At 37.6% G+C, this 24,700-nt stretch overlaps 3 protein-coding genes across 5 annotated transcripts; all 3 read left to right on the top strand.

The window, feature by feature from the left end:
• The first annotated feature begins 1,432 nt into the window (after positions 1-1,432).
• Positions 1,433-8,083, top strand: LOC131776526 (uncharacterized). 2 transcript variants are annotated; one of them, XM_066161311.1, is made up of 7 exons: positions 1,433-1,552; positions 2,479-2,668; positions 2,984-3,033; positions 4,252-4,300; positions 5,198-5,283; positions 5,898-5,965; positions 6,604-8,083. In XM_066161311.1, the coding sequence occupies exons 2-7, from the start codon at positions 2,512-2,514 to the stop codon at positions 6,719-6,721; spliced, it is 528 nt and encodes a 175-aa protein (XP_066017408.1). In that variant the 5' UTR covers positions 1,433-1,552; positions 2,479-2,511; the 3' UTR covers positions 6,722-8,083. The 2 variants fall into 2 exon arrangements, with proteins under 2 accessions (XP_066017408.1, XP_058948704.2); XM_059092721.2 differs by having other exon boundaries at positions 5,198-5,286.
• Positions 8,084-9,132: 1,049 nt separating this feature from the next.
• LOC131776527 (probable serine incorporator) lies at positions 9,133-11,184 on the top strand. Its single transcript, XM_059092722.2, has one exon. The coding sequence runs from the start codon at positions 9,133-9,135 to the stop codon at positions 11,182-11,184; it is 2,052 nt and encodes a 683-aa protein (XP_058948705.2).
• A 1,521-nt stretch (positions 11,185-12,705) lies between these two features.
• On the top strand, positions 12,706-24,341 carry LOC131776478 (cyclic nucleotide-binding domain-containing protein 2). 2 transcript variants are annotated; one of them, XM_059092661.2, is made up of 22 exons: positions 12,706-12,899; positions 13,201-13,503; positions 14,280-14,303; positions 15,063-15,133; positions 15,925-16,048; positions 16,529-16,597; positions 16,708-16,796; positions 17,229-17,302; positions 17,714-17,796; positions 18,255-18,338; positions 19,170-19,228; positions 20,085-20,162; positions 20,343-20,403; positions 20,788-20,881; positions 21,172-21,209; positions 21,298-21,361; positions 21,695-21,795; positions 22,088-22,228; positions 22,956-23,003; positions 23,144-23,194; positions 23,349-23,438; positions 23,611-24,341. In XM_059092661.2, exons 2-22 carry the CDS (start codon positions 13,222-13,224, stop codon positions 23,734-23,736), a joined length of 1,851 nt encoding a protein of 616 aa, XP_058948644.1. In that variant the 5' UTR covers positions 12,706-12,899; positions 13,201-13,221; the 3' UTR covers positions 23,737-24,341. The 2 variants fall into 2 exon arrangements, with proteins under 2 accessions (XP_058948644.1, XP_058948645.1); XM_059092662.2 differs by lacking the exons at positions 12,706-12,899; positions 13,201-13,503; positions 14,280-14,303 and adding an exon at positions 14,723-14,885.
• Positions 24,342-24,700: the final 359 nt, after the last annotated feature.

The raw sequence follows: 24,700 nt of genomic DNA, 5'->3' as shown, positions 1-24,700 counted from the left end.
TTTGTATCCAAATACATCTTCAGTGCATTTTTATTTGAAATCTTTGCAACTCAACAAGACAGGGGAGAAATGCATTAGCCCTTTTGCATGATTCCACCCAAAATGACCAACAAGTCACAGTTATTGTGGGACCTGCCATTGCAAATTTTTCCAGATAAAAACTACATTATGCATATATATGTCCATTTGTTTTGTGCTCTTAGCATGTAGGTTCATTCAAATTTTCTCACTTTTCAATCTTTCAGAATACTGTGATGAGTTACTTAGCCAGAGTTAATAAAGGTGGCTCAGAAGGCCAAACACCCTCCACCAGGGACTACAGAGCCAGACAGCTTGAGAGAGGAAGCCTGAGGCCCCGAGTCCCACGTCCCAGTCTCCACGTCCCGGTCCCACTTTTAGTCGCAGCCTCACTAGTGGGACTTAAAGAGTTAAAGATTAAACTAAATAAGAACTAAATAAAGAGAAAACACTTTTAAATTTTTCTTCTAATGTGAGATATGATTGTTATACCATCACCAAGTGTTCCTGAGTGTTCTTCTAAGCACCACAACGGACAGAGGCTTGTTTTAGGACCAGACAGTTTATTAAATGTATATATCCTACATAAATAACTCACTAGACTGTTACATAAACGATCTTTGACGAATTCACTTAACCAACAGTTCAGTAATCAAGAATAAATTACAAACACGAATGAGATTAAGATGCAATCAAAACTGTCGATGGTGTGGGTGGGAGGAAAACAAAAACTTCCTTAAAGCTACAAATAAACTTGTTGCTTGCTTGCTTGCTTGCTAGATTACTAATAAGACTTGCACAGATACCTAAGCGGTAATATACTAAAGTAAATACGCAGTTAGGACGCGTTAGCGTGGTGAATAGCCATTGGCTCTACCCAAGTCTTATGACTTGTATGCTGAACAAATTACTCAATCTTAAGGAAAGGGAAAATACCAATATGCACCCTGCCTGTACCCACTCCAGGCCTCTCACTTATCGATGTCTAGATTCATATTAATTAATAGAGATTAATTTTCACATATAAATCAAATATTAAAAGAGTAAAGGAAATTAGTTAGAGGCTCACAAGCATAGCCTGATATCATAGTAAACATATTTAACACGAGCTTAAGGAATTGTAGGTACTATTCCATACCTCGAAGCCCAAAGTGCCTGTAACTCATGGGACGGTAAAAGGTAAGCACAACCCTAGAAACGAGTCAGTAGGCGCAAATTCATCGCAAAAACATCTTATTTATCAAACAAACTTTCATTTTGACGTTCAAGTCAGTTGAACGTGATAATAAGAATAAGAAATCGATCGTGTAAGAACCGCCTCAAGCTACGCTAGCTCATCATGCAAAAACCGTGAGAGACTGGTTTCTACTGAAATTGTGAGATGTAACTGATATGCAAATTACCGGTAAAAGGACGCTCATTAAAAATTCGATCAGCGGGCTTTTCAAATTTTAGATCTATATTTCTAATTTTTCGGTCGTTTTTAGGAGGTTACTCACTCAGTTTGAGGAATTTACTCACTCAGCATTAGAAGGTTGGTAACCGAATTATTCTTACCATCTCCTCTAGCTAACTTGTTTAGATGTGGTCGTTCTAGAAGACCTGGTAATCGTTTTCAGACATTCTCATGTGATTAGTCTAACGACGCTCTTTCTGAAACAGAACAATCAACTTCGTGCCAATCTTCGAGATTGTCATCTGAAATGGAAAAATTTCTTTTAATTCCTTTATATTCTAAAACAAAGCCTCATTCCCAAAGGTAATGAACTGTTTTCGCCATTATTTTCTTCTGTTAACGAGCTCCATGTTGCTGTTCGACTTTTTCCTTGAAATGTACGACAAGGCTCACAAACGCCGTGGATGGATGTCAATACAACCTCAGAATATTAAGAAAAAAAGCTTTAGTCCCAAAGGCAATCCCTTGTTTTCGCTGTTGTTTTCTCTTCTCAAAGAACTGTTTTAATTTTTTAATTAAGTAAGAGGTCTATGCGGAAATCACGGTTGCCCTTTCAAAGGCATTAATTTGAATGCAGTAATGCAGATCGTTTTATCACTTCATTGAATCGGAACGGTTTTTTCCCTTCGTCTGTGATAAGGCGGAAATTAAGTAGAAACGTTTCTGTGGTTTTGAATTGTTCAGTTTGCTTCATTGAGTACAGTAGACGAAAAACAAAATAATCAGAAAGCAATTACAAGTCGAAATGTATCAATGCAGACATGTAGTTTCCATCATTAATGAGAAACTTTGCCGTTTGCAACATCATCGTGAGCAGTCTCCAACAGAAACTTAGTTTCTTCACCACCTTCACAACTAGTTTCAGCCTCAAAATGTTACAAGACCCTTCTTAAAATATAAAGCTCTTATTACACAACCTAGCAAATAGTTTATATCCTTTGATCCTGTCACTCTTTTATGTGAATGATTGTTAATTATTTGTCTTGATGTTCTCTATATCCTAGATATAGTAGCCACATCTAAACTTTACAACAATAATGTCCACAAAAACTCCAATTAAGAACAGAATTATTAAGGAAAATCTAAGAAGGACTAGAGGAAAGAAGATGAAAAAAAGAAATATGTCAGAAACACCAACCACTTTCTTACCAAGAGGAAAGGAAAATGTTTCCAAGAGAATGTTACTTTTTTCAGGTTTGTAACATACATTCAGATAATTCGTTATACTTAAATAATAGCCTTAATCACAGTCTTACACCTTATTATTTTATTAGTTGTTATCTTAAAATTTTTTACAGCACTTCAAGTTTGACATTGTACTGAAAGGGGATGCTGAGGAGTCTTTTGCTCCTTTGTGCTAATTTTGTTTTGCTCCCTACACTCTTGCTAAGGCCAGTTCAGACATTGCAGTTATGCACATAGGTCCAAAAGTGATTCAGTGTCTGGTGAAAAGATTGATTTGTTTGGTTATAAAATTTACTTTATTTTATCTTGAATTTGTGTCTTTAGGAAAGAAAAAAGGGAAGACTCCAGTCAGTTTTTCAAATGGAGAGAATAAGGTACAAATGTGGTAATCATGTTCTTATTCAGCAGCTGAAATTCATTTCCTAACACATCTTGCAACTGCAGATAATCATATAGGAACATAGCCTTATAGGTTATTTAAATGGATGAGCAAGCAGTTTTAAAGTATGTTATTGTGGCTCAAAAAGTGTGACAATTCATGAAAAGAAAAGGTGACACAGTTTCAGGTCCTATGGGTAAGAACATACAATGAAACACAAAAATGAAGATTTACAATTTTTCAGGCTCTTGAGTGGATTAGAAGATTTTACCAAAGTTTGAGGCTTCTTTAAAAAAATATTGGATACATAAACAATTTCTAATTAAACTTGTTCTGTTTTCCATGCTACTTGATAAAAATGAATCAAATGATAATCTTCTTTATTGATGAAAAGCATTTGCTACAGGTGTATCATTTAAACCAAGCAATGATGCTTCTAAACTGTCTGCACTTTCTATGATACAGTGAAAACTTGCATTGAAGCAAGAAAACTCTGGAATAAACTTCCTCAGGAAGGACTTGTGTATCATTTTCATTTTCTAATCTGAGATAAATGAAGTTTGAAGTATTTAAGGTTTTTTGCCAGAACTTTGAGAGAAAAAAATTGCTGCTCTCTCTTTCTAATATTCAAATTACTAGAACAAGGGCTATAAAACTAATAAGAGAAACTGAATGTATTTGATAATAGGACAGTTGCTACATTACATGACATTGTATAATCTTCCCAGTCTGATGGTCCTAATTTTCATCTGCCTAAGGAGGTTGCTTGGTTTGCCAGGCAGGGTAACCCTGTCAGCTTAGGTCACAATTTCCCATCTAAACATTTCTAGGTGGGGTGATTACTCATCTATACATTTGAAAGTGCAACAACAACCTCTAAAAACTACACATCAGAATCCAGAGGTTGTAGGATTGTTTTTTGACCATGGCTAGGCAGGTTACCTCACCTGCCTGGGGTTTCCCACCACCATGTAAACAGGCCCTTCGATCCACAGTCTCAGAGAAAGTACCTTTTAAAGCCTTTGAATTATAAAAAGTTATGGCTCAAGGGGTAAGTTTGATAAGATGTAATACATAAAATGCTCCTCATTAGCCAATAGGGAATTTACAAAATACTGAATAGGGGAGATATACATTATAATTTCACGCATTTATTTTGCACCATTGATGCTAAAAAAAAGTTTTAAAATGTTTATCACTGAAATTTTTTTAGGACCCGGACAATGCAGTCCCCATGGAAATTGATCCTCAATCTCCCTCTGGTAAATTTTCAAATATATCATAACATGTTATTGCCTCTCTGAACCCTTTACACCCTAACATCAGTATGCATATTCTCCATACTGTTCTTTATACATTTCTTGAGGTGCTGACGAGGAGAATTTGTTTACCAATCAAAAGCTTCTTTCATTAGTGATCATTTCCTCTATTCTTGTGACTTTGATGTGGGACTCAGGGGTGATATAGGGAGAAATGAGATGTTGGTCACTCTTACAGTTTAAAGGGTCAATAAGTTATCAAGTTTTATATTTGAGGCTCCCCTAAGAGTATCAGTCATTCTTTCAGAAAATTCGCACTGCATCATACATGAATTGCAAGTTTTTCTACAAAATTTCCTTTTTTTTGCCTTTATGTGATGTTATGAATTCTGAATTGGCCTGAAGTTTGATTTATTTTGTATTCAATACTGTATTTATTCAATCAAATGCCGTGGCGTTTAATATAGTTTTCATGATTTGAGTGCTGCATTTATTCAAGGGCGGTGTTTATATAAAATCCAATTTATTTCTTGCAAACAATAGTTTGGCAACTGACTATCTGAATTTAGAAAAAAAAACATGCTTTGGTGCTTGTCTAAAAAGGTAATTTTTTATATTGTTCTCCATTTCACAATTTGCTTGTTAATACTACTGTAATACATATTTGTTTCCCTGCATGAAAGCTGCTGAACTACTAAACAGAATTATTTTTCTTTTCTACCCCTCATTCACTTAGAGACAAGGTTAGAATGTTCACCCTTGACACAGCTTATTCCAGATATAAACTTGGAGTTTTATTCTCTTTTTTTCTTTTGTTTTTGATCTTTACAATGAGACTTAAGACATGAGGATTGCAGTAGCTCTGTCTCATGCGACTAAAATTATATTTTTCTTTACCAGGACACCACTGTTATGTTAAAAAAGAGGGGGATGATACTTACTTTTCTGTGAAAGTTGAGGAACTCACTACCTCCAAAATATCTGAGGCAGTATGTTTTTTCTGTTTATTATTATTATTATTATTATTATTATTACTGTTATTATTATCAGATTTGATAAGGAAAGTCTTAGTTGGGTGACTTTTGCAGTTTGGACATATCAAGAGTAGCATTGATTTGATTATGAATTTATTTTTAACACTTCCGCATGAACTATAAAATTCGAACCAGAGATTCATGTAACTTACTACTTTGATGGCGTGTTAACTGGCGTTAGGGGGTTTATCAATCATATTAAGGAGAGTGTCGTTGAAACAAACCTTACAGAAACTCATAACAATTATTTCGGCACTAATCGGCCCCTTGTAGAGGTGCTTCATACGATGAATAGTTTTTAACCTTTTTATAGTAGTCCTGCGTCAGTTTGTACAGCTGCTAATTTCCATATTGATCGAACTTTGGTGTGGTTTCGCTGTGAAATTTTATGTTGATCGAAATATATTCTGATGAAACGGAATACGTTCTCCCGTAAGGAAACGGGTTGAAAGATTTCGGGGACGAGCTGGTTAAAATAGGGGCAAAGTCGTAAAAAAAAAACCCTCCATTGGGGTAAATGATGTTTAATTGTATATGAATTGTCTATTGTTTTATTGTATTTTTAGGTTACTTTGAAACTTCAATTGGGGATTGGTGCCATAGGAGATATCAAATTAAAAGACAAAAGCAGGAGGTATGTTAACACAGGCACACGCCCTGAGAGGGCAATAATCAAAAGTGTTTGTTAACATTGCCTCAGACAATTCCAGAGAGTCATTGGTTTAAATGACCACCTTTTCGATTACGCTGGTTACAATTCGCTTAAATTATAAATCAACGAATGGTGTATTTCAGTTACTAACGAAACAGAATTTTTTTTGTTCATCTGTAAGATAGTGTCTCGATACTTTCCACAAGTTCAGAGGCAATCATGTGCCTCTTTTCATTCAATAGACTGTAGGTGTGGCCTTCAAAGTGACGTCACTGCGGTTAACCTAGTAAACAGAAACCCATATAACTTGAACACTGAGCTCTTTCCCAAAAATCTTCATTTCGCATTTTTGTGCATTCTATTTTTGAACGTTTAGGATATGGGAAAGAAATTAGATGACGCAAATGACAATTTGTTGGGAAAGCTTCTTTGAGTTTGCGATCTCTTATGAAACGCGTGCCTTCCTCCTTAACAATGTATAATAATCCCTCACGTAGTTAACTGAAGAACTCTAATTTGTCGGCCAGTCGATCGAATGCGAAAAAAAAGAATTGGCAAACACTAATATAGAAAACAATGACATTAATCTCTTCTTCATTTTATCATTGTCTTTTTTTTAGTATTCATGTCAAGAAAGATGACGGAAGCGTTGAGGAGAGAGATCTGAAAGAGGGAGATCTCACTCTACTCTTGAAATGGGAAAATAATCAAAATTCCTATACCCTATGTGAGCAGTAGGTATTTTGTTGTTAAACTCAAAAAACCATATACACGAGAAATGTCCATGGAATGTTACTGTTTATCAATTTTTTTTTTTTTCAATCTGGCGTCAGCCTAAATCGTAAACAGCAACAGCAATTAGTTTGTAGTGTTGAGGTTCGCTTGGAGTTTTTTTTAAAAAAAACTCTTTGTCATGATGGGTCATTCTTGATGTCAGAACCAAATCAAAGTGTTCACGGTTTTCTGAGTTTAACAATGAAACATTTCTATCTGATACAGCTTGGCCGTTTTACTCAGATGTCGACTTAAAAGCGACTTTGATTCAAACGCCGAACCTCTAAATTTTCAAGCCAAATTCATAGATTATTACAGTGTAATTTGAAGTAGTTTTCTTGGAATTGTAGTGCATACGACTGTAATGGGTAGTTAAGTTCACTCTGTGATTCAAACATATTTTTTTTCCGAACTTGAGACTTAACAAATAGATTCCATGTTACCATGCGTCTGTTCAGAGATAAATCACAGGTGACGTCAAAATGTAGTTGAAACAAAAAACTGGCACACGAGGCGCAACCAGGTGTAGCACATTTTTGGGTTTTCTTTGATCTGTTACTGTACTGTGCTGTACTGTACTGTGCTGTGTTGTACTGTACTGTGCTGTACTGTGCTGTACTGTGCTGTACTGTACTGTACTGTACTGTGCTGTACTGTACTGTACTGTACTGTACTGTGCTGTACTGTGCTGTACTGTGCTGTGCCAACGGAAACATGGAATCTATTTGTTTTACATCACAAAAAACAAATTGTGTCTATCGTGACGTCATCCATGGGTCTGTCCTCCAATAGTTCAAAGGTAAGAACCACTAAAAGTTCGTGCGTAGCTCAACTTCAAAATGCTGATAAACAAGGCCAGAATGAACAAGGCCAGATGTACAATTTAGTTCCCGATTGTGTGGTGTGATCGATTAGGTGGAATTAATTTTGACAATTTCATTTCAACTGTCAGTTGTATGTGTTAGTCTGGTTTGTAAACACTGATTGGCCAGTTTTACTTTGAATTAATTGATAAACTAAGAGCTGAAAAGGGGGACGTCGTGGGTTCAAGCCCTTGACCTGACCAACACTCAGGGTCTTTAAATAACTGAGGAGAATGTACTGCCTTTGCTATGACGTCTGCAAATGGATAGACATTCTAGTCTTCACGGATGAGAACACTGTACATAGTTCCTAGAGCGCACTTCTACAGCAGTTTCCAAAGTAAAGAAATACTACCACTCTCGCTTTGCACCCATGTAGCTTTTGAGTAGTGATAGTTTTAGCTGTAGTGTAGGAAACTAAGCAATAAACCTTTGCATAGCTGATCTTGCCTGATGAATTCAATTTGTGTTTAAAAATATATCAAAACCTAAAGAGCACCTATTGTTAATTGCAATTATTAAGTGAAGTCAATTTTGGGCGTTGATTCTCCCCAGGGTTGTAAGGCATAAATTTTTTTTTGGAGTAACAGACTTATGAAGAAATTACCTTGTCACGTACTTAAACTTCAAACGTTCATACTTTCAAGAGTCAGCCACAGTTGGGATCTGGTGTGAAAAATGCTTTTCCACACGAGGGAAAAAACTTCAGACTTAAACCTGTAACACTGCTCTGACACTGAGCTGCAGTGCTAACTCACTGGTAGAGCCTCCCCTCCCCCCCCCCTTCCATTTCTGCACTTCTAAGTAATTTTGTGGGAATTGTAATCTTTGACACGTTTTACCGATGTAAAATCATAGTTATGTAGTTTACCCCTAAACTTGGAATTATACGCGTATTCAAGAGTGGTAGGCACATCGTGAAAGCTTGCTCATTTGGTCGGCTGGCACATTGTTTTTCATGTGCAGACGCGTGTAGAAAGGTGTACGATCTACTGAGAACCACCTGCTGATAATAATTCCACACTTAAAGAGCTGGTTAACGATGAAAAATCTTTTAGTGACAAGTTATCACAAAATATTTTTTTCTTTTTACAACCAACTTGCATGGAACAGAGATACTCTTGTAGTTTTATTTTGAAACATGTCGCCTTTTTATTTCTTCTTTTGAGACGAGATAGCAAGGTGTTAGAAAACTTGTCAAACATTGTTTCAAAAATAACTGTAACATATCGGTTTCTCCCGCAAACAATTGCCAAACAATGCAATGAACAGCAGGTACACTTCCCACTTCAATGCGCTCAGGTTTTTGCGCCAAATTTTTGTCTGTTTATTTATGCTATAAAATGGCAGGAAGCGAAATCTTCATTACTGCTCGCAGAGCCTTCGCGGAAGGTTACGACATAATAACTAAGTGAGATCAGTGAATCAAGTTGACAGACTATCAACTCAGAACAATGTCCCACCAATTTTTTTTCTTCGAAAAATTGAGTGTTTACGAACGGTTCTAAAGGAATGCTGGATAAAATTCATCTTGTTTACGAATGTGGTTTGTGTCTGTGGACTTTAGCAACATTCATCGTTTCAGCACCGGGCATCAACGAGAAGTTTTTGGAAACGACAATGGTAAAGAGCTTGTTTACATGCCAGAGGATCATGGATGAAAAAACTTGTCGGGAAGTGTTAACCTACGAGATTTTTTATCGACTGTTTCTGGTTATTACAGTGTATCATTTCATTCTTGCCTTCATTCTTCTACCAAACTTCCCTGCTATTCGTGAACATCTGCATAATGAGTGCTGGGTTTTCAAGCTTCTGTCTCTCGCTGCTATTAGCATAGGAGCTCTCTATATACCTCAACACAGTTACTTTATCGTTTACTTTTCGTATGTCGTGCTAATTGGTAGCAGCCTATTCATCATGTTTCAGTTTTTTCTGTGGGTAGACCTTGCAGAGGCCTTGGGTGCTTGGGTCACAGAACAGCAAGAAAAGGGATCCAAACGCAAAACATCTTTTAAAGTTATGCTCGTACTGTTGATTTGTAATTCCTACTTGTTATTAGCCGTCAGCCTTGGTACTGTTGCGTACATCCTTGTTGTAGCATCAACCCAAAATTGTATATGGAATGATATCTTCATAGTGCTAATCCTTGGAGCAAGTTTCATATCCTTTGGCATCACATGGCATCCTCGAATAAGAACTAACATTCAAACAGCAGCTGTAATCCTGCCATGCGCAGTAGTGATATTTCACTCAGTCTTTGTCATGGTTTTAGCACTTACTATACAGGGAGGTCGCGGATGCAATCTTGAAGGAACCTTTCTCTCAAGGCAAAAAATTTCCACTAGAGTACATTTGAAAAGTATCATAGCTTTGTCTCTGATGCACACAGCAATAGTCTACGAATGTTTACGCAGCCGTAAAGACTCTTTCACGCTTGGACTTCTGAAAGATACAAAAACAGACGAGGAGAACCTGTCTTACAGTTATTCAGCTTTTCATTTTCTTATGTCCACAGGATCCATGTACACGCTGGCAACTCTAACAAACTGGTACGGACCAATCATAAACCGCTTTTCTCAGAATGATAAATCTTCGCTCGTTGGACTACAGGCGGACTGGAAACCAGCTCAAATAGTTACCATAACGACAAGCTGTATGCCTCTGTTATTGTACATTTCTTTCATCATCTATGCTTTATTGACACTTGACCCGCACATTCAGTCGCAAGTTTTATCGGGGGGTTCAATATATTTACCATTAGAACCAAAAGCTGGTTGTGAGGTAGAGAGTAAAAATACATTTTCTCTTCATGCAAACCGCAAAAACTACGTTGAAAGTATTCGAAATGGGGCTTTGGCAAGTTCAGGTGAAATTTTAAGAGTTGGAAAGTCAGAACAGGACTATCCTTCACAAAAACAGGGTACTAACTTGCTTGTGAGGTGCGAAAGAGTTCGAGACACTTCAGTATTCTTCTACCACTTTCCGCGAGAAATATGTCAGTCCTATTACGGCGGTAGAAATGGTAGTAATGCTTGTACTGTGATTGCTGTGTTGATAGCGAAGGCGTTTTGCTGTGGTAATCTTAATCTCCCAGAAACAGACCTCCTTGACGAAAGTTGGATAAACTTATACAGCAGTTGCATCGCTGAGGGCAATAGACTTTACGATATGGTTATTAACTTGAAGAAACAAGGCGCTATTTATTTGTCGGTGGAGGATGTAGTCGAAGAATTTGGGGACATGCTTCAAATAAAAAACCTCGGCTTCTCTCTTCCAGTCAGTTTTGTTTCGGAAACGGAGACAGCAACGGTTTCGTATCAGCTTGAAAGACTGCGGAAATTTAACGAAAAATCAGCAGTAATCTTCATCAAAGATTCCAGATCTGGGGTCTTTCTCTTCTCCAAAGACGGTCCCCTCCTATTTGCTGACAGCCATCCTTACGGATCCGGAGGGGCGCTGCTTGTTTGTTCGACCAACGTTAATGAGTTGGTGATGTATCTGGCTGAAATCCTTCGCGTGACTTCATTAAAAGGCCTCGGTGCTCTCTCGCCAATTTACTTTTAATCACTGATAAAAAATTACTTCCCGACGACTGGCAAAGATTTTGAGAAAGGGTCGTATATGAATTATATTAAATATACATACCGTTGAAAAGAGGGAACAAACTACCAGGGTGAGTCGCTAAAGGGAAAGGCCACGAGGACGCTGGATACTCAGCTAGTTATTCGATAACAGATATTTTTGCCAATCTCGAAGTGAAACATTTGAAATAGACATAGAGAGGTTTAAAACCCAAAGTGGACGGAAACGGAGAAGATTTGAAAGTAATAGACTCAGCCTTGGGACAGTTCAGACCTCCTACAATATCATACACAGCTCAGCCTTAATGTCCCTGGGCCTGTTTACTTATATGCGAGAACCTTTAAGTCTTCATGTAAAATGAATCTTTTGCTCCTTTCGTCATCAGTGAAAGAGTCGAGAAAAAATCAAACATCGACTGATCTACTTTTTACCCCAGATAGAACGGCATAATCCGTTCAGTGTTGGAAATAATTTGACTGAAGTGAAAGCTGAGCAAAGCAACACAGGTTATTTGATAAGCTCAGCCTCACGAGATGGCCTGGAGGGCGACTTTTTCTTTCTTCAGCTACCTTAGTGTTCATAAACCGCAGTGCGTCTATTTTGGTAATAGTTTGCAAAACAAAAGAACGGAGGAAATTAAATAACTAAGCAAGTTCATTATCAATTCCTCTTTTGTTTTGAGCAATTTTCATTTAATTCGGTCATGTATGCAAACGAAGGACTTCAGATATCGTCCGCTCGCCAAAGCAAAACTGAATAACAAGGGAAAGATGCAATACAAATAAAATTAAATTAAAAAAGACTTCTGAGATTTTCTGCATTTCCACGCAATGTGTAGAAGTCGACTTAGGCGCGTGTCTCAAGCTACACTTCGTGTGACGTACAAACCGTACTCTAAAAGTCACGCGCGAACGCGCATTAAACGAGAAAATAAACAAATCATTATCAAAACGTGTTGGTCAACATATTGACGAAAGAAAACGAGCAAAACAAGCACACTTACTCACTTCATGAACCATTTTCAATGTGGTTCATACATTTCATGACGAATCACTGGTATTTTGGGAAACATTCCTAGTTGTCTAAACTACTTTAAATTTCAAATTTAACATAAATCGTATTTTAATTGGCTTATGTCACAGAAGGTTCTCTGGGCATTCTTGACATGTTTTTCTCAGTTACCCACCAACATCGCGAAAACAAAGGGAATACTTTTAAAAAAATCATAGTTTCTTTGTTTGATCGGTAAAGAAGACGTTTCCCCTGAGATTCGGTACGCAGACGGTAGTATTGTTTCCACACAGTTCATTCGCCAAGCTATCCTTTGTGTTCACGCACCACGAAGTGGCTTCGAGATAATTACGGTAATGAAAACTAAAGTCAACAGTAAACAGACAGTGCTTATTCGCTTGCGAGTTAGCCCTTGACCTCACTGACAAAGCTACTCAATCATCCATTGAGGTTCAAACGTGATTTCGTTACCAAATCGCGGATTCCTTTATGTTCATGGTGTATCATTTCGTTTGCGTTGCTATGAGCAATTGAATGGTGAATTCAGGAAAAATTGCAAACAAGATGAGAACTTTGACGAGTGTAAAGGAAAGGCACATCATTAATTTGGATTTTATGGTTGGTAACTGCTGTGAAATCGAATCAAAAACTTCGATCGAAACCACAACGATTTGCAACGCTTGAAGGTAAGCTGAACGACTCGTGTAAACATGCATTCCATTTCAATGTACCCGGCTGATTTCATGACTTTGTGGGTAAATAACATTCAAACTAACTGAACTTTAGGTAACACTTTGCTTTGTAAACTTTGAAGTTTGATGCTAATATGTACATAAGAAAAACTTGTTTGATATATCTACGAGTCGAGTGAAGACTTAAGAGCTTAAATCTCCTGTCTAAAGAATTCCTTCCCCGTGAAACCCTTCATAAGGGCCTCATTTCGATTTTGTACAGTACTAAATAGCCTTCCTTTAATTTTCTCCATAGGAAAACAGTTTGATCTTCAAAATGGCTTACGAAAAATCGGTCATTAACATCAACATTAACTTTGAGAGTGACGAGCAGTTCATTCCTCAACTACCGAAGCCGTTTCTGGTGAGAAAAGATCGCGGTAAAGGTAAACTTGGTACAATTCAACCAAGTCACGAAGCACAAAGGACTGCAATTGAAATACATAAAAGAGTCATGGAAGTTCAAAGATTTCGCCGTGACAGTCAAAGTGCTTTGGAAGCTCCTCTGTTAGTTACGGCTCTTATAAAGAAAACTCACCAACGGCTCGATACCATTCAGGTCAGTACTAGCTAAATTCTTCACCGAATTAACTCACTGACATAAAATTTACAACCTCATTAACCGGGATTTACTAGCCAAACGCGCCGAGTTGAGAGTCCTGCATCTTAACATGCAACAAAAACTTTGATCAATCGTCGTACTTGTGATTTTTATAGCGGAGAGAATGAAAGGGAGGCAAAAGAAAAGGTCACAAAGATTAAAAGTTCGTTGTAACTTTGTCAACTGACAGAAACTCATGCGAGTAATTTATACGACGATGCAAATCTACAAGACAGAGCAACAACTGCCTGCCCTTACGATTGCTTGAAAGTATCAAAAACCACTCCTCTAAAAAGTGTTCTAAAATGAACCAAATAGCGTCAGAATGTGTTTTAGAGATCCTCCTTTGGCCCACTATAATACTCGTCCAATCACTGCTGACACTGGCCCCCCTTACTTCAAAATTCTTTCCTATGTGCCTGCTGTATAGAAATTTCTGGTCGCTTATAGATGCTATTGTAGTGTCCCTGATATGCATGGGTGCGCCTCTCTTTCAAGGGTGGGGCGGGGGGGAGGGCACCTAAATTCAAGGAACACCATCTTTGTCCCCTACTCAGTGAGAGTATATGCGTTTTAGGTAGGAGAGGCAGGCAGTTTTAATGAAACATAATGATATTCGGCTAGACACCTCCTTTAACCTAGCCGAATTGAGCCTCGAAAAACAATTAATAATGTAAAAGTCATTTTTTAAGATAAAATCAAAAAAGTCTAATGGCAATTCTGTGAATTTTTAGGAGAAAAGTCAATCACATCTTACGGTAAGTTTGCCAGATTTTCTATGTTTATAAAATGAAGTAGAAAACTGATAATTAGAGGTTTTGTTTAAATGCATACTTCTCTGCGGTTTCTGATGGAATACACCGTTAACGTGATTTACATTCTTGAAACAAATCGTATTCTTAAATAGCTCCTTCGTCAAACAGGACAATTAAGTCAACGGGTGGAAAACAGACCGTAAATGACTTATTGTTAAATAAGGCTTCGTGATCATCTGCTGTTGCGGTTTACAACAGAGATTAGCCGTGTGGGCGTTTTATAATATTTGTTAATACTTGCGGATAAGTTGAAAGACCACCTAAGTCGTGTTAATTTGCCGTATTTAAAACAGCGATTGAACAGTTTGCATAATTAAAATCACAGTTTCCGTGAAGCAAAACAAACCGACACGAAATTGGCACAAAGCACATTCACCTGCGCAAATATTCTTCGATAAATGTTCCTAGGTCAGAATATTTACCGACACTCAGCTCAGTTTAGTAGGTCAATGCAAAGGTTTTTTTGAGAAAACTTGTTTCTGAACATGTTTTAGTCCCGAAGCGTCTTCTAACATGACGAAAACGGTAAGACAGTTTTAACTCAATTACCTCTATAACAATGTCTACTGTTGCTCATCGGAGAGAATTTTTTGTAAACGAAACAGGAAGTTTTTATGAAACTTTCGCCGATAACAACCGTTTCAGAGAAATCTATTTTCAAATCCTATAACTGATAGGTCTTTTTTCTCTCTTGTTTCGTAGCCATTGGAGAAATTCATCTGGGCAGCACGGGTGGTTCATGTTTTAGTTTCGTCTTGCATGAGATGGAGAAGGTAAAATAATTTCTGTTAGAGTCATCGACTGACTAGAAATCCTACTAGACGAAATCATTTAATATGTTCCTCTATATTTTTTTTGTAAAGACGTTATTGTAATATCTAACACTTAGTTACGGTAAATTCTGGATTCATCCCTAAGTTTGTTGTTTTATTTCACATTTTTCGGGGATATTGATAATAACTGATTGTTTTCAATGCCAATATCTTTTATGCACTCCACAAGTGCAATAGAAGTGACCTTTCAGATTTGTGTAAATCAAATGTCGAGAGAAAATAAATACTGATTCGTTCTATGCCATTTACACCTTTTCCTTAACTGGCAAAAAGTAAACATTTTCATTTCGCTATAGTTAAGTTGAAAATTGATTTTCATTGTTAAATAGATTTCGCACTAAAATGATCGAGGTTTTATGAACGAGCTTGTGAGTTAAGAAAGTTATACCGCATTTAGTACAGTAGGAATGGGCGAGAAAAAACAGCTCAGTGAGACTTGAAACGGTCAATTTTGATTTCCTTCAGAGATAACTATTATACACCAGTGTGAGTGGATATTATTCTTCAAAAACAATTAAGCCTAAGTCCTATTGTGTAAAAGTGAGACATTCGGTTTCATTTCAGCCTCTAACTTTGATCTGAGAAGATAAGCCAAGGAAGCGAAGCAGAAGTCTCAAAAATCTTCATAATGGAATTAAGATTTTAAAGATCTGACGTTTTGAAACCAATGAATATAATTTTCGTTTGAATCTGGTACAGTAAAAAAAGGCTCTTTTCTTATTTATGCAAAGATACAAGAAACCAGATGGAAGTACCAAAAGTAGACAAGATTCAGCTGACTCAGGAACAAGAAAAGGAAGTCAGAAAAACTCTGGAATTGGTTTTGATACAAGAGCATTCAAAGGGAAAAGTAAGGTGCGTATTCAATGACGACACTGAAATAACAACACATGTAACAATCGCCGCACATCGAGACATCAGTTTCAACAGAGCGATTAAACATTTGCGCATGTGCGCACGTTGTAATAGCACGCAAGATGGCGTGCTTTCGGGCTGTCAGAATCAAATTGTCGCACAAGGTCTATAAACCGCACCAGCCAGTAAGTCACGGTGTTTTAAAACCGTCTAGATTTTTTGATGAAACGCAAAACAAAATGGCGAATCAAAAAGATGAGCTTTGTGTCGGCAACGTTATGCGGAGTTTTCCTTTTCCTAACAAATTTTTCCTCGCGTATTTTGCCTGACGGCATTTTGTATTTCTAATTTCCTTCGAGATTTTGCGTAGGAAATTGACACGCAACGTTTGACCGCTGCGCTAAACTTTACGGGACAAATGTGAGATTAAGATGGTAATTTTTTACGGTAATTTTTAACTGTCAGTTTCATATTTCTTAGATCTCCGATGAACTCCGTCAGATTTTAACATCCATACCTCGAGTGCGAACAAATGAAGGACTTAAGAAGGTACTTGACGACTTGTGGGTTTGTCTGCGACCTGATATCAGGTTAATTTTTATTAATTTTAATTTAAAACTGTCTTCTTCTCAACTTGTAATACCTCATCTCCTCTTTAGATCCAGAGACTTTGTCGGAGTACGCGTGCGTTCATGATATTTCCGCTGGAGAGAGAAAGTGATCTGTCCCGCCTCGTTGGATATGAACGGTGAGTTTTCTAGGAGGAAACCAATGGTCACGCTATTCGTAGAACCTGACTGCATCTCCACACAGGAATTAGTTATTGAAAGGAAATGTATTTCGATCTTTTTTTTTTCTCATTCGTTTAGCTTTCCCCTAGTTCAACTTTTGCAAGAAACTATCAAAAATGTTTTGATCTTGCAATGGGAGTTCGATTCATAAAAAACAATAATACAAAAACACGAGGTTTACCTGTTCGGCTAAAATTTTCTGGAAACGTTTCCCCAGTGATTCTCAATTTATCTTTCACTCAACTATCCTGGAAATCGTCCAATATTTTGGAACCAATTCCAAAATGCAATTCCAGTAGTTGTTCTGAACGCTACAATAATTTTTAGCTGCATTGTGATCTAATGCCACTTCCTTCTTTCTTTTTATTTTCTTTCCATCGTCATTTCAGATACGACAATGGTCGAGTACTTGCCTGTCAGGGGAGAATACCGGAGAGATTTTATTACGTCCTCTCAGGGAGAGGTATGGGCTGTTTCTCTCAGAGAAGACTTTCTATATCGATTCTGTTCGATTTGAAATCTGCATTCATATGTAAAGTCCGTCACTAGCTATCAACAATGTAATAGCACGAGATCTTCAGACCAAGCACTGACCATAGTGAAGCAAAACCACCACGATCCGTATTCCCCTCCACGTACACTTGATAACCGCTCTAAGCAAATGTTTTATTAGACACATTCACCGGTACTCATCATGCCTTGATAGCTCACGTTATTGCGCTTTGGGCGACTTGCTTGTTTTGGCTTTGAGGTCTCATCGGCTCTTTGTAATACTCCCCTTAGTTCATTGTGGTTGCTCGTCTCATCTCAACTGATCTCAACATCATTGAACTCTATGTTGTTAACCCTTAAATATCATTTTTTCATTATCTAGTTAGTAAAGTTTGTGTTTATGATCTGGCTGCTGGTGTTACAAAGATGTCTTTCGGGGAGCTGATGCAAGGAAATACAACCGATGTAAGTTTGTCAAAACTGTTATAGATCGTATACGTAGGTAGGTATACATACTGACAATTTTATTAACAGCGTGGGCCAGCCTCGCGCTCAGTTGAGACGAGCGAAAATAGGCTGGGTTATCCATGTTTTTTTTATCGCTCGCTCTGCTTTTGCTCGTCCTCGCAAACTGAGGGTCTGGAAGGGAGCTTTCAGTTCTTGGAAGAATAGAATGAGAAAAAGCAAGTATTCCATATCCTATATAATTCTCGACCCTTTTGTGTTCATGTTTTTTTTTGTTGTTGTTGTTTCTGGCCAAAATATTTGAAGCAGCTTAAAACTAATTAGGATTATGTCAAAAAAGATTTTAAAAAAACGCCGAAAGCCTGACTTTGTAACGTTTGAAATTGTTCAGAATTACTGCAGTGGAAGGAAATTAAATGTCCGAACTAGTATGTTAATTTTCCGTCTTTCTCTCTAAGCCTGTGGAACTGATGAACGGTACAGAAAGAGAACATTCTCTGATATGCAAAGGACCTGTTGAAGTTCTCGTGTTAGACAAAGAGGTAAGGTACCAAAACGTAAGCTTAATTATTTTCAAATCAGAGAGACACATTTTTATTACTGTTGAACTCGAAAAGAATGGCATGATGGGCTAAAATGATTAAGGGAAAAAGGTACTTTGTTTCGACGAGCTTGAACTTGGCTCAACAAACAGAAGCCCATGTTATAACGCACGTACACAATATAAAGTGGTTTTACTGCTTTAAAGTCCTTTGTTTGATTCTATTTCGCAAATCACAAAAATCCCTTCGCTTCCTTTGTGAAAATTCTGCCGACGGGTAAATGAAATAAACAGTCTTAGTCATAAAAGGATAACAAAGTGACAGCTCTTTTCAGTGGAGAAAATGAATCTGTGATAACAAACGAGAAACAAGAGGATTATTGGGGCTTTTGTTTTGGGAAAGGAATAATAGTTGATAAGTTTTTAATTATACACCTCTTCCGTTGCTTTTCACTCAGAGGTCACGTTTTGAAGTAAAGAATTTCGTAATAATTTATTTGGGTATGGAAACGCAAAAGACAGGACTGTGAGTTTTTCCGCGTTTCCTTCCTTGATTACAGCTATAATGGGCTTGTTTATTCATGTGTAAACGTTACGGGTAATTAGTCATTCGAACAACAAACACTTGATTAGGCTTTGAGCGAATCATTCATTATAATAATGTTTGAGCGCAGGACTCCATAACTACGAGGACAACGAATATCAGTGAATGACAATATCAGTGAGACTCTCCGCTTGGTAAACAAAACTGTTCTCAGCGTCTTTACTGGCGGGCTGTTGATAAAAAAAAGTGTCGTTTGTGGCGAGAGTTATAATTGAAATATTGTTGCAGGATTTCATGGAACTGATGAATACAAGCCCGGACAGCGGACTGCCGATTGAAACATTGAGGTAATGTTGACTTACGAGGAACTTGCCAAAAGTCAGTCACCGCACATTTTGAAACAATAGGTGATCACGCACGCTCTAAAACTGTGACAAATATTCAGGTAAAAGGCAAACTTTGAATAAAACGAACAACGCATTTTGCATAATTAATCTCAGAGTTGTTGGACTTTGCGAAAGATATTTTTCATTTCTAAAATCATGAGTTCCTTGAATCGATTATGAATTGTTAAGTTTCTAAATATCACACCCGCGAGTGAAACTCTTTCAAAAGCGCATAGAAACTTTAGCTCTGAAATCATGATTTTAACGAAGTACCTAGGCGAAAACTGAAAGAGCTTATGAATTTGCCAAGCATTTATCCTTGTTTATTAACGATTAGTGAAAGCCGGAAACTTTTTCCTTATATAGTAAGGTTCCGAGGCAATTCACTGCATTCATCAAAATCAGTTCCACCAGAAAAAGCAGTAAATGGACCAGGTGCAAAAGCCGAGCCTGCCACGAGTCCCCCTAGAGCTCAGTGGTAGAGTATTCAAAGCACTAATCGGAAGGTCGTTGGTTCGATCCCTATCTAGTGGGACCACTCAGAGTTCTTTTTCTCCGAGTATGCCGGTGTAACTCACTGAATATCATCTTCTCTCTGATCTTGTGTCTTTGAAGAAGTGTCAATTCAGTAATAACATTAGAGAAAGTGCAATTATGCAATTCTATTAAACTGTCGGACGCAGACTCGACGACGTTTTGATCTTAATCGCGTTCAAGAAAGCGAAGAAAATATGCCTTTTTTTACATAGCAAACTGTTAAGGAAACAAGAATTAAGCCATTTATAGGCAATTTATTTCTGTTTTTCTTCCAATTAAGGTCAATCGAACTCTTTCGAAACTTTCCGCTGGAAAAGTTTCTAGACGACAAAGACGCCATTATGACCAAATACTTTGCGTATGTATTCGTTGCATTCGTTTTTATGACACGTAGTGATGATGACTAAAATCTAAATTTTCCTCAGCTGTTGATCATTCTTTCATATGAACAGCTGAATACATTGAAGAAATAATTAAATCTTCGTGAATTACTTATCTTTCTAGCTACTTACCTGTAAATTTTACTTATTTCCTTTAGTAAAGAAGCAGTGATTGTTAAAGACAGTAGTGATACACCATTCTTCTACATCGTGAAATCAGTAAGAACAGTTATCATTCTTATGATTAAAGTAAGTCAGATATCTCAATCTGCTCGCACCAAGTTTGTTGCCTTGCTTCTGGGGCTTACACCAACATTAAGACTTTCTTTCCCTGTGAAAGGTAAAGAGCTCAAACGGAATAGAGTTTTTTTTTTCTTCTTTTATTCCCTTCAAAGATACTACAGCCATCTCTCTCTCTTCTCTCCATCCTTTCCCATATCCTAATCTCTCCCGACCACCGACCCAATTTTTACTATTTCCCTCTTCCCTAGGCCGTCTCTCCTTCCCCCTTCCACCCCCCCTTCCCCCCCTTCCCCCCTCCCCGTACAAATAATGTTCAGTCGTTCCTTTCTAACCACTTGACATGTTGCGTGTTTCTCACAGGGGAGGTGTAAGGTTGTTAGAAAGCAGGAAGTGTTAGATATGAGCAAGACAACAAAGCTTCCCAGCATTACCACTGTGACGAGGAAATCTCCAAGTAAGTTACATCGATTTGAATCTCTTTGATAATGATATTGTGCCTTTGTATTTCCTTAGTTTCGTGAGAAATAAAACTTCTGAAATTGCATCAAATATCAAAATGAAAGGACTATCTGAAATCCTTTGGTCCTGTGGGACAAAGAAAGGCATTTTGTTCCAAAATCAGTTCCATTTCCCATAGATGAACTCTCATTTGTCACGTGTACAACTTCTTTATCAAATTAAATGTTTGGATTTCCTTCTCGGAGTTTCCTTGAAAATAACTCCTCATAAAACTTTTCTCCTTAGGGTCAACTCCTGGTAAAAACCCCACAAGTCTGTTAGAGGTGAGACAATATGTGTTCCTCATTGATATGTCTTCATTAGGGTAAAGAAAGTCCCTGTATCTGATTACGTTTCATTCTTTTCCGGCAGCTAACGGAAACATTTTCTAAGAAAAACAAGTCGCGATTGGATAAAATAACGATGAGAACCTCAGGTATGTTCGAGACAATGTTTTTATGAAGGGTTATTAGAATAGAGGCAAAGAAAACGAGGCTTTTCTTCAGAAAAGGAACGTTTCCCTTTTTTCGACCTCTCGTCTCCGGTTGAAACCCTTCCCCTTCTAATTACATTTACCAACTACTGACCACATTGGTCGGCACCCCCACCCCCTTCGGGTGGAGTTGGTTAGTTAGACTGCCGCCTTCCAATCAAAGTGCATGTAATTTCCACCTCAAGGCGCAAAAGTCCTTCTATATCGACAGAGAACATACCACAAGTTGCTCGATGAAGATTTTATATTGACCCGTTGGTAATATTGTTCCTGCAGTGTGTTCTATGAACCCAAATATAAAAATTACAGGCGACTCGGGAATTATGTTTGCTGAAAAGAACGATGGTGAGCATCCCACTTCAAGACAACTTGAAAAGGTAAATGTTTTTGGTAAATTACCCTCCTTCTTAACAAAGTTATACCAAACTTCTCCTGCTTTCTTACAAAGTTTCTCATACAGTGTCATTTTTGATTCCCTACTACCAGTTGGAATAAGTTTTCATTTTTTTACTTTTTTTTTGCCAGACTGATATTTTATGATCTTCTTCTCGTTGAGTCTGACTTTGTTTTTCGCAACGATCGAATCGCAAAATTAAAAGAAACGTAGCACTTCATGATATTATCTTGCAAATCCGTGTTTACGCGCATTCTTCTTTTGGTTTACCGCAGGACCCGATTTTTGATTCATGTGGCATGACATGTCCTAAGAAGCCAGACAAAATAACCAAAAAGGTGTCCGACGTTTCAGTTACCATTCCCACGAGAACAGCGCTCCTGCAAATCGCTGTTCTAAAACCAGGGAATATGTTTGTAAGTAAATCTCATCCCCATTGAACGCAGATCTTACAACTATGATGAATAATATTTCTGTCTATGAATAAGTCATCGAGAGAGTGTGTGTCAGTCAGACCTTGGCATTTTATTTGAATGAAATAAATAGAAAATGTTTTGAAATATTGTGCAAGTGATTTGTGGGCTTGAAAACTTGTCAAGAGAATTACTACGACTGAGAATATATGAAAAACATACATGCAATCGCGAAGAAAGAAGCGCATATGAAAACTGATCTTCTCAGTAAAGACTGCTTAAGCAGTAGTGAAAATAAGGCCTGAAAAAGATTCAGGCCTGTACGGGATTTGAATCCATGACCTCTGCGATACCGGTGCAGCGCTCTACCAACTAAGCTTACAAGCCAACTGGGAGTTGAAGGTGGATAATTTTTACGCTGTTCGCTCTCGAAACCAAAGGCTGGATCAAGTGCTATTGTACTCGTAGCGGGGGATTAAATTGGCAGAACGTTGTGTTATGGATTAGTGTTGGACACCGAAGAGTAGTTATTAAATATAGAAAATGAGAGAAAAAGTAAAACAAATTGAGTTCCTGTGCAGACACATAACTACATATCTCAATTCTAAGCTGATGAAAAAAGAATGAGCTTTTCAATTCCACTTATCTCATTTTCTATATCTTTTATTATTATTATTATTATTATTATTATTATTCATTTGATTATTATCTCGTTATGTGTTTCAAACAGGGCCTGGAGTCCATGATGCCTAAAGTTGCCACCAAGATAAGTTCAGAGGTAGGCAAAAGTATTTCATTCAAATATCTGTGAATAATCTTGGCACATGTACTTATTTCGCTTACACAAGAGGACTTATATCCTTTCCAGTCAAGAATTAACAGTGGATTTTATGTTTTTATCTCCCGTTTCCTCGATAGACTGATGCAGTTGAAGAAAATCAAGATCCCTCCACAAAAAGCCTCATCTTGGTGAGTGGTTTCAAACTGCTCTTAAATCGTAGGAAAAAAATCCTCAAAACCTGATTCTTGGCAAAGTTATAAATGTAAATTCTGTCCTTTCTGCCCCCGTTATCGTTGCCAACCAACGAAACATTAATAAATGGCTTGATCATCTTCATCTTAGATCAGTGAAGGAGCTGAGTGTATCATGATCAACAAGAGGTTCTTCTTAATGAACGCCAGCATCACCACTCTCGTTCAGCTAAAAGCTTTGGTATGTGATTCTCTATATTTGTATTCAAGGGTGTGGCAACTGTATGATGAGAACATTTCTTCTTGCCAAGAAAAAGTTAATGGTGTCCATCATTTTCTGACAATGAATGATTTAAAAAGTACACAAATTATTGGGGTAAAGTTATAATGATCTGTTACACTTTCATCCTTAGCGAGAAGATTATATGACTGTACCTGATGCTCGACACCGGATCCAATGCTTAGAAAGTTGGGATTTGTACAAAGGAGAACTAATAAGAACACTGACGACAAGAGCGGAAAAACAAGCGCGAAGATAGCCGTGAATATTTTTAATGATTCAGTTCTTAGTATGACTCAGCTTACGTACCTGCATACATCCGCTGGCTTGGAACAAGAGTTCAGGATTATTGACTGTCTCTAAGAGATGGAGTCTATTTCTTGCTCTCCCACGGAAACTTTATGCTGGCGTAAATTTAAAGCTTATTCTGGAAAAATCCTCGGAGACTGCCAGACGAGAATAACTTAAATTGGCAACTTCCGTTTTCTGACAACCCAGATATCCACTTTCTTTCCAGGGTTTCTCTCCTGTTAGAGGAAAAGATACTCTGGTGACGAGATCGTTTACCAATGATAAGAAAATTAATATATTTGTCTCTTTTGATAAATCAAAGAATTGTCCCGAAAGTAGGGAAATTATTTATGGGATGTAAATGTGAATACTAAGAAAACAAGAGTGAATAATGAGTGACATTTTGAAAAAGAAAACAAATCACATTCTTTCATGAGGGTCTCAAAGGGGTGAGGGCTTTTGCGGCTAACGGTTCAAATTTGGCAAATTTATCTCAAGGATTAATATCTTTCCACTGTGGTCCCTAGAAAAAATTTTACGGCTTACTTTTTTATTACGACAAACGCTTAAATTTTTGGTAATTTAGTGTTAACAACTGGGTTGAAAACGTAAATTAGCCACCGTGAAGGGTAAAAAAGCTGACGTTTCGAGCGTTAGCCCTTCGTCAGAGCGATACTAGCGATACGAGCGATACAGAGCTATCGCTCTGACGAAGGCCTAACGCTCGAAACGTCAGCTTTTTTACCCTTCACGGTGGCTAATTTACGTTTTCAACCCAGTTGTTAACACTAAATTACCTGATATACTCTCCCACCGACGCAGCACCACAGTTTCTTTAGAAACTTACCCCTTTATGCTTAAATTTTTGGTCTTTTAACGGCTAAGGGTTAACCCCTTTAAGACTCTCTTTCAAGGAGAACACATACGGATGA

Source organism: Pocillopora verrucosa, chromosome 14 (assembly GCF_036669915.1).
Source record: "Pocillopora verrucosa isolate sample1 chromosome 14, ASM3666991v2, whole genome shotgun sequence".
NCBI classification, from domain to species: domain Eukaryota; kingdom Metazoa; phylum Cnidaria; class Anthozoa; order Scleractinia; family Pocilloporidae; genus Pocillopora; species Pocillopora verrucosa.
Note: the sequence above shows the minus strand (reverse complement) of the source record. Positions and strands in the feature narration are given on the sequence as shown.

What these genes read in the sequence shown, in the direction of transcription:
- LOC131776527 (XM_059092722.2), top strand. Translation starts at nt 9,133, where the DNA reads ATGCTGGATAAAATTCATCTTGTTTACGAATGTGGTTTGTGTCTGTGG.
- LOC131776526 (XM_059092721.2), top strand. Translation starts at nt 2,512, where the DNA reads ATGTCCACAAAAACTCCAATTAAGAACAGAATTATTAAGGAAAATCTA. An exon ending in TGATCCTCAATCTCCCTCTG is followed by an intron (nt 4,301 to 5,197) that starts GTAAATTTTCAA and finishes TTTCTTTACCAG; the next exon opens with GACACCACTGTTATGTTAAA. An exon ending in CCTCCAAAATATCTGAGGCA is followed by an intron (nt 5,287 to 5,897) that starts GTATGTTTTTTC and finishes TTGTATTTTTAG; the next exon opens with GTTACTTTGAAACTTCAATT.
- LOC131776478 (XM_059092661.2), top strand. Translation starts at nt 13,222, where the DNA reads ATGGCTTACGAAAAATCGGTCATTAACATCAACATTAACTTTGAGAGT. An exon ending in TTCTCGTGTTAGACAAAGAG is followed by an intron (nt 18,339 to 19,169) that starts GTAAGGTACCAA and finishes ATATTGTTGCAG; the next exon opens with GATTTCATGGAACTGATGAA. An exon ending in CTGCCGATTGAAACATTGAG is followed by an intron (nt 19,229 to 20,084) that starts GTAATGTTGACT and finishes CTTCCAATTAAG; the next exon opens with GTCAATCGAACTCTTTCGAA.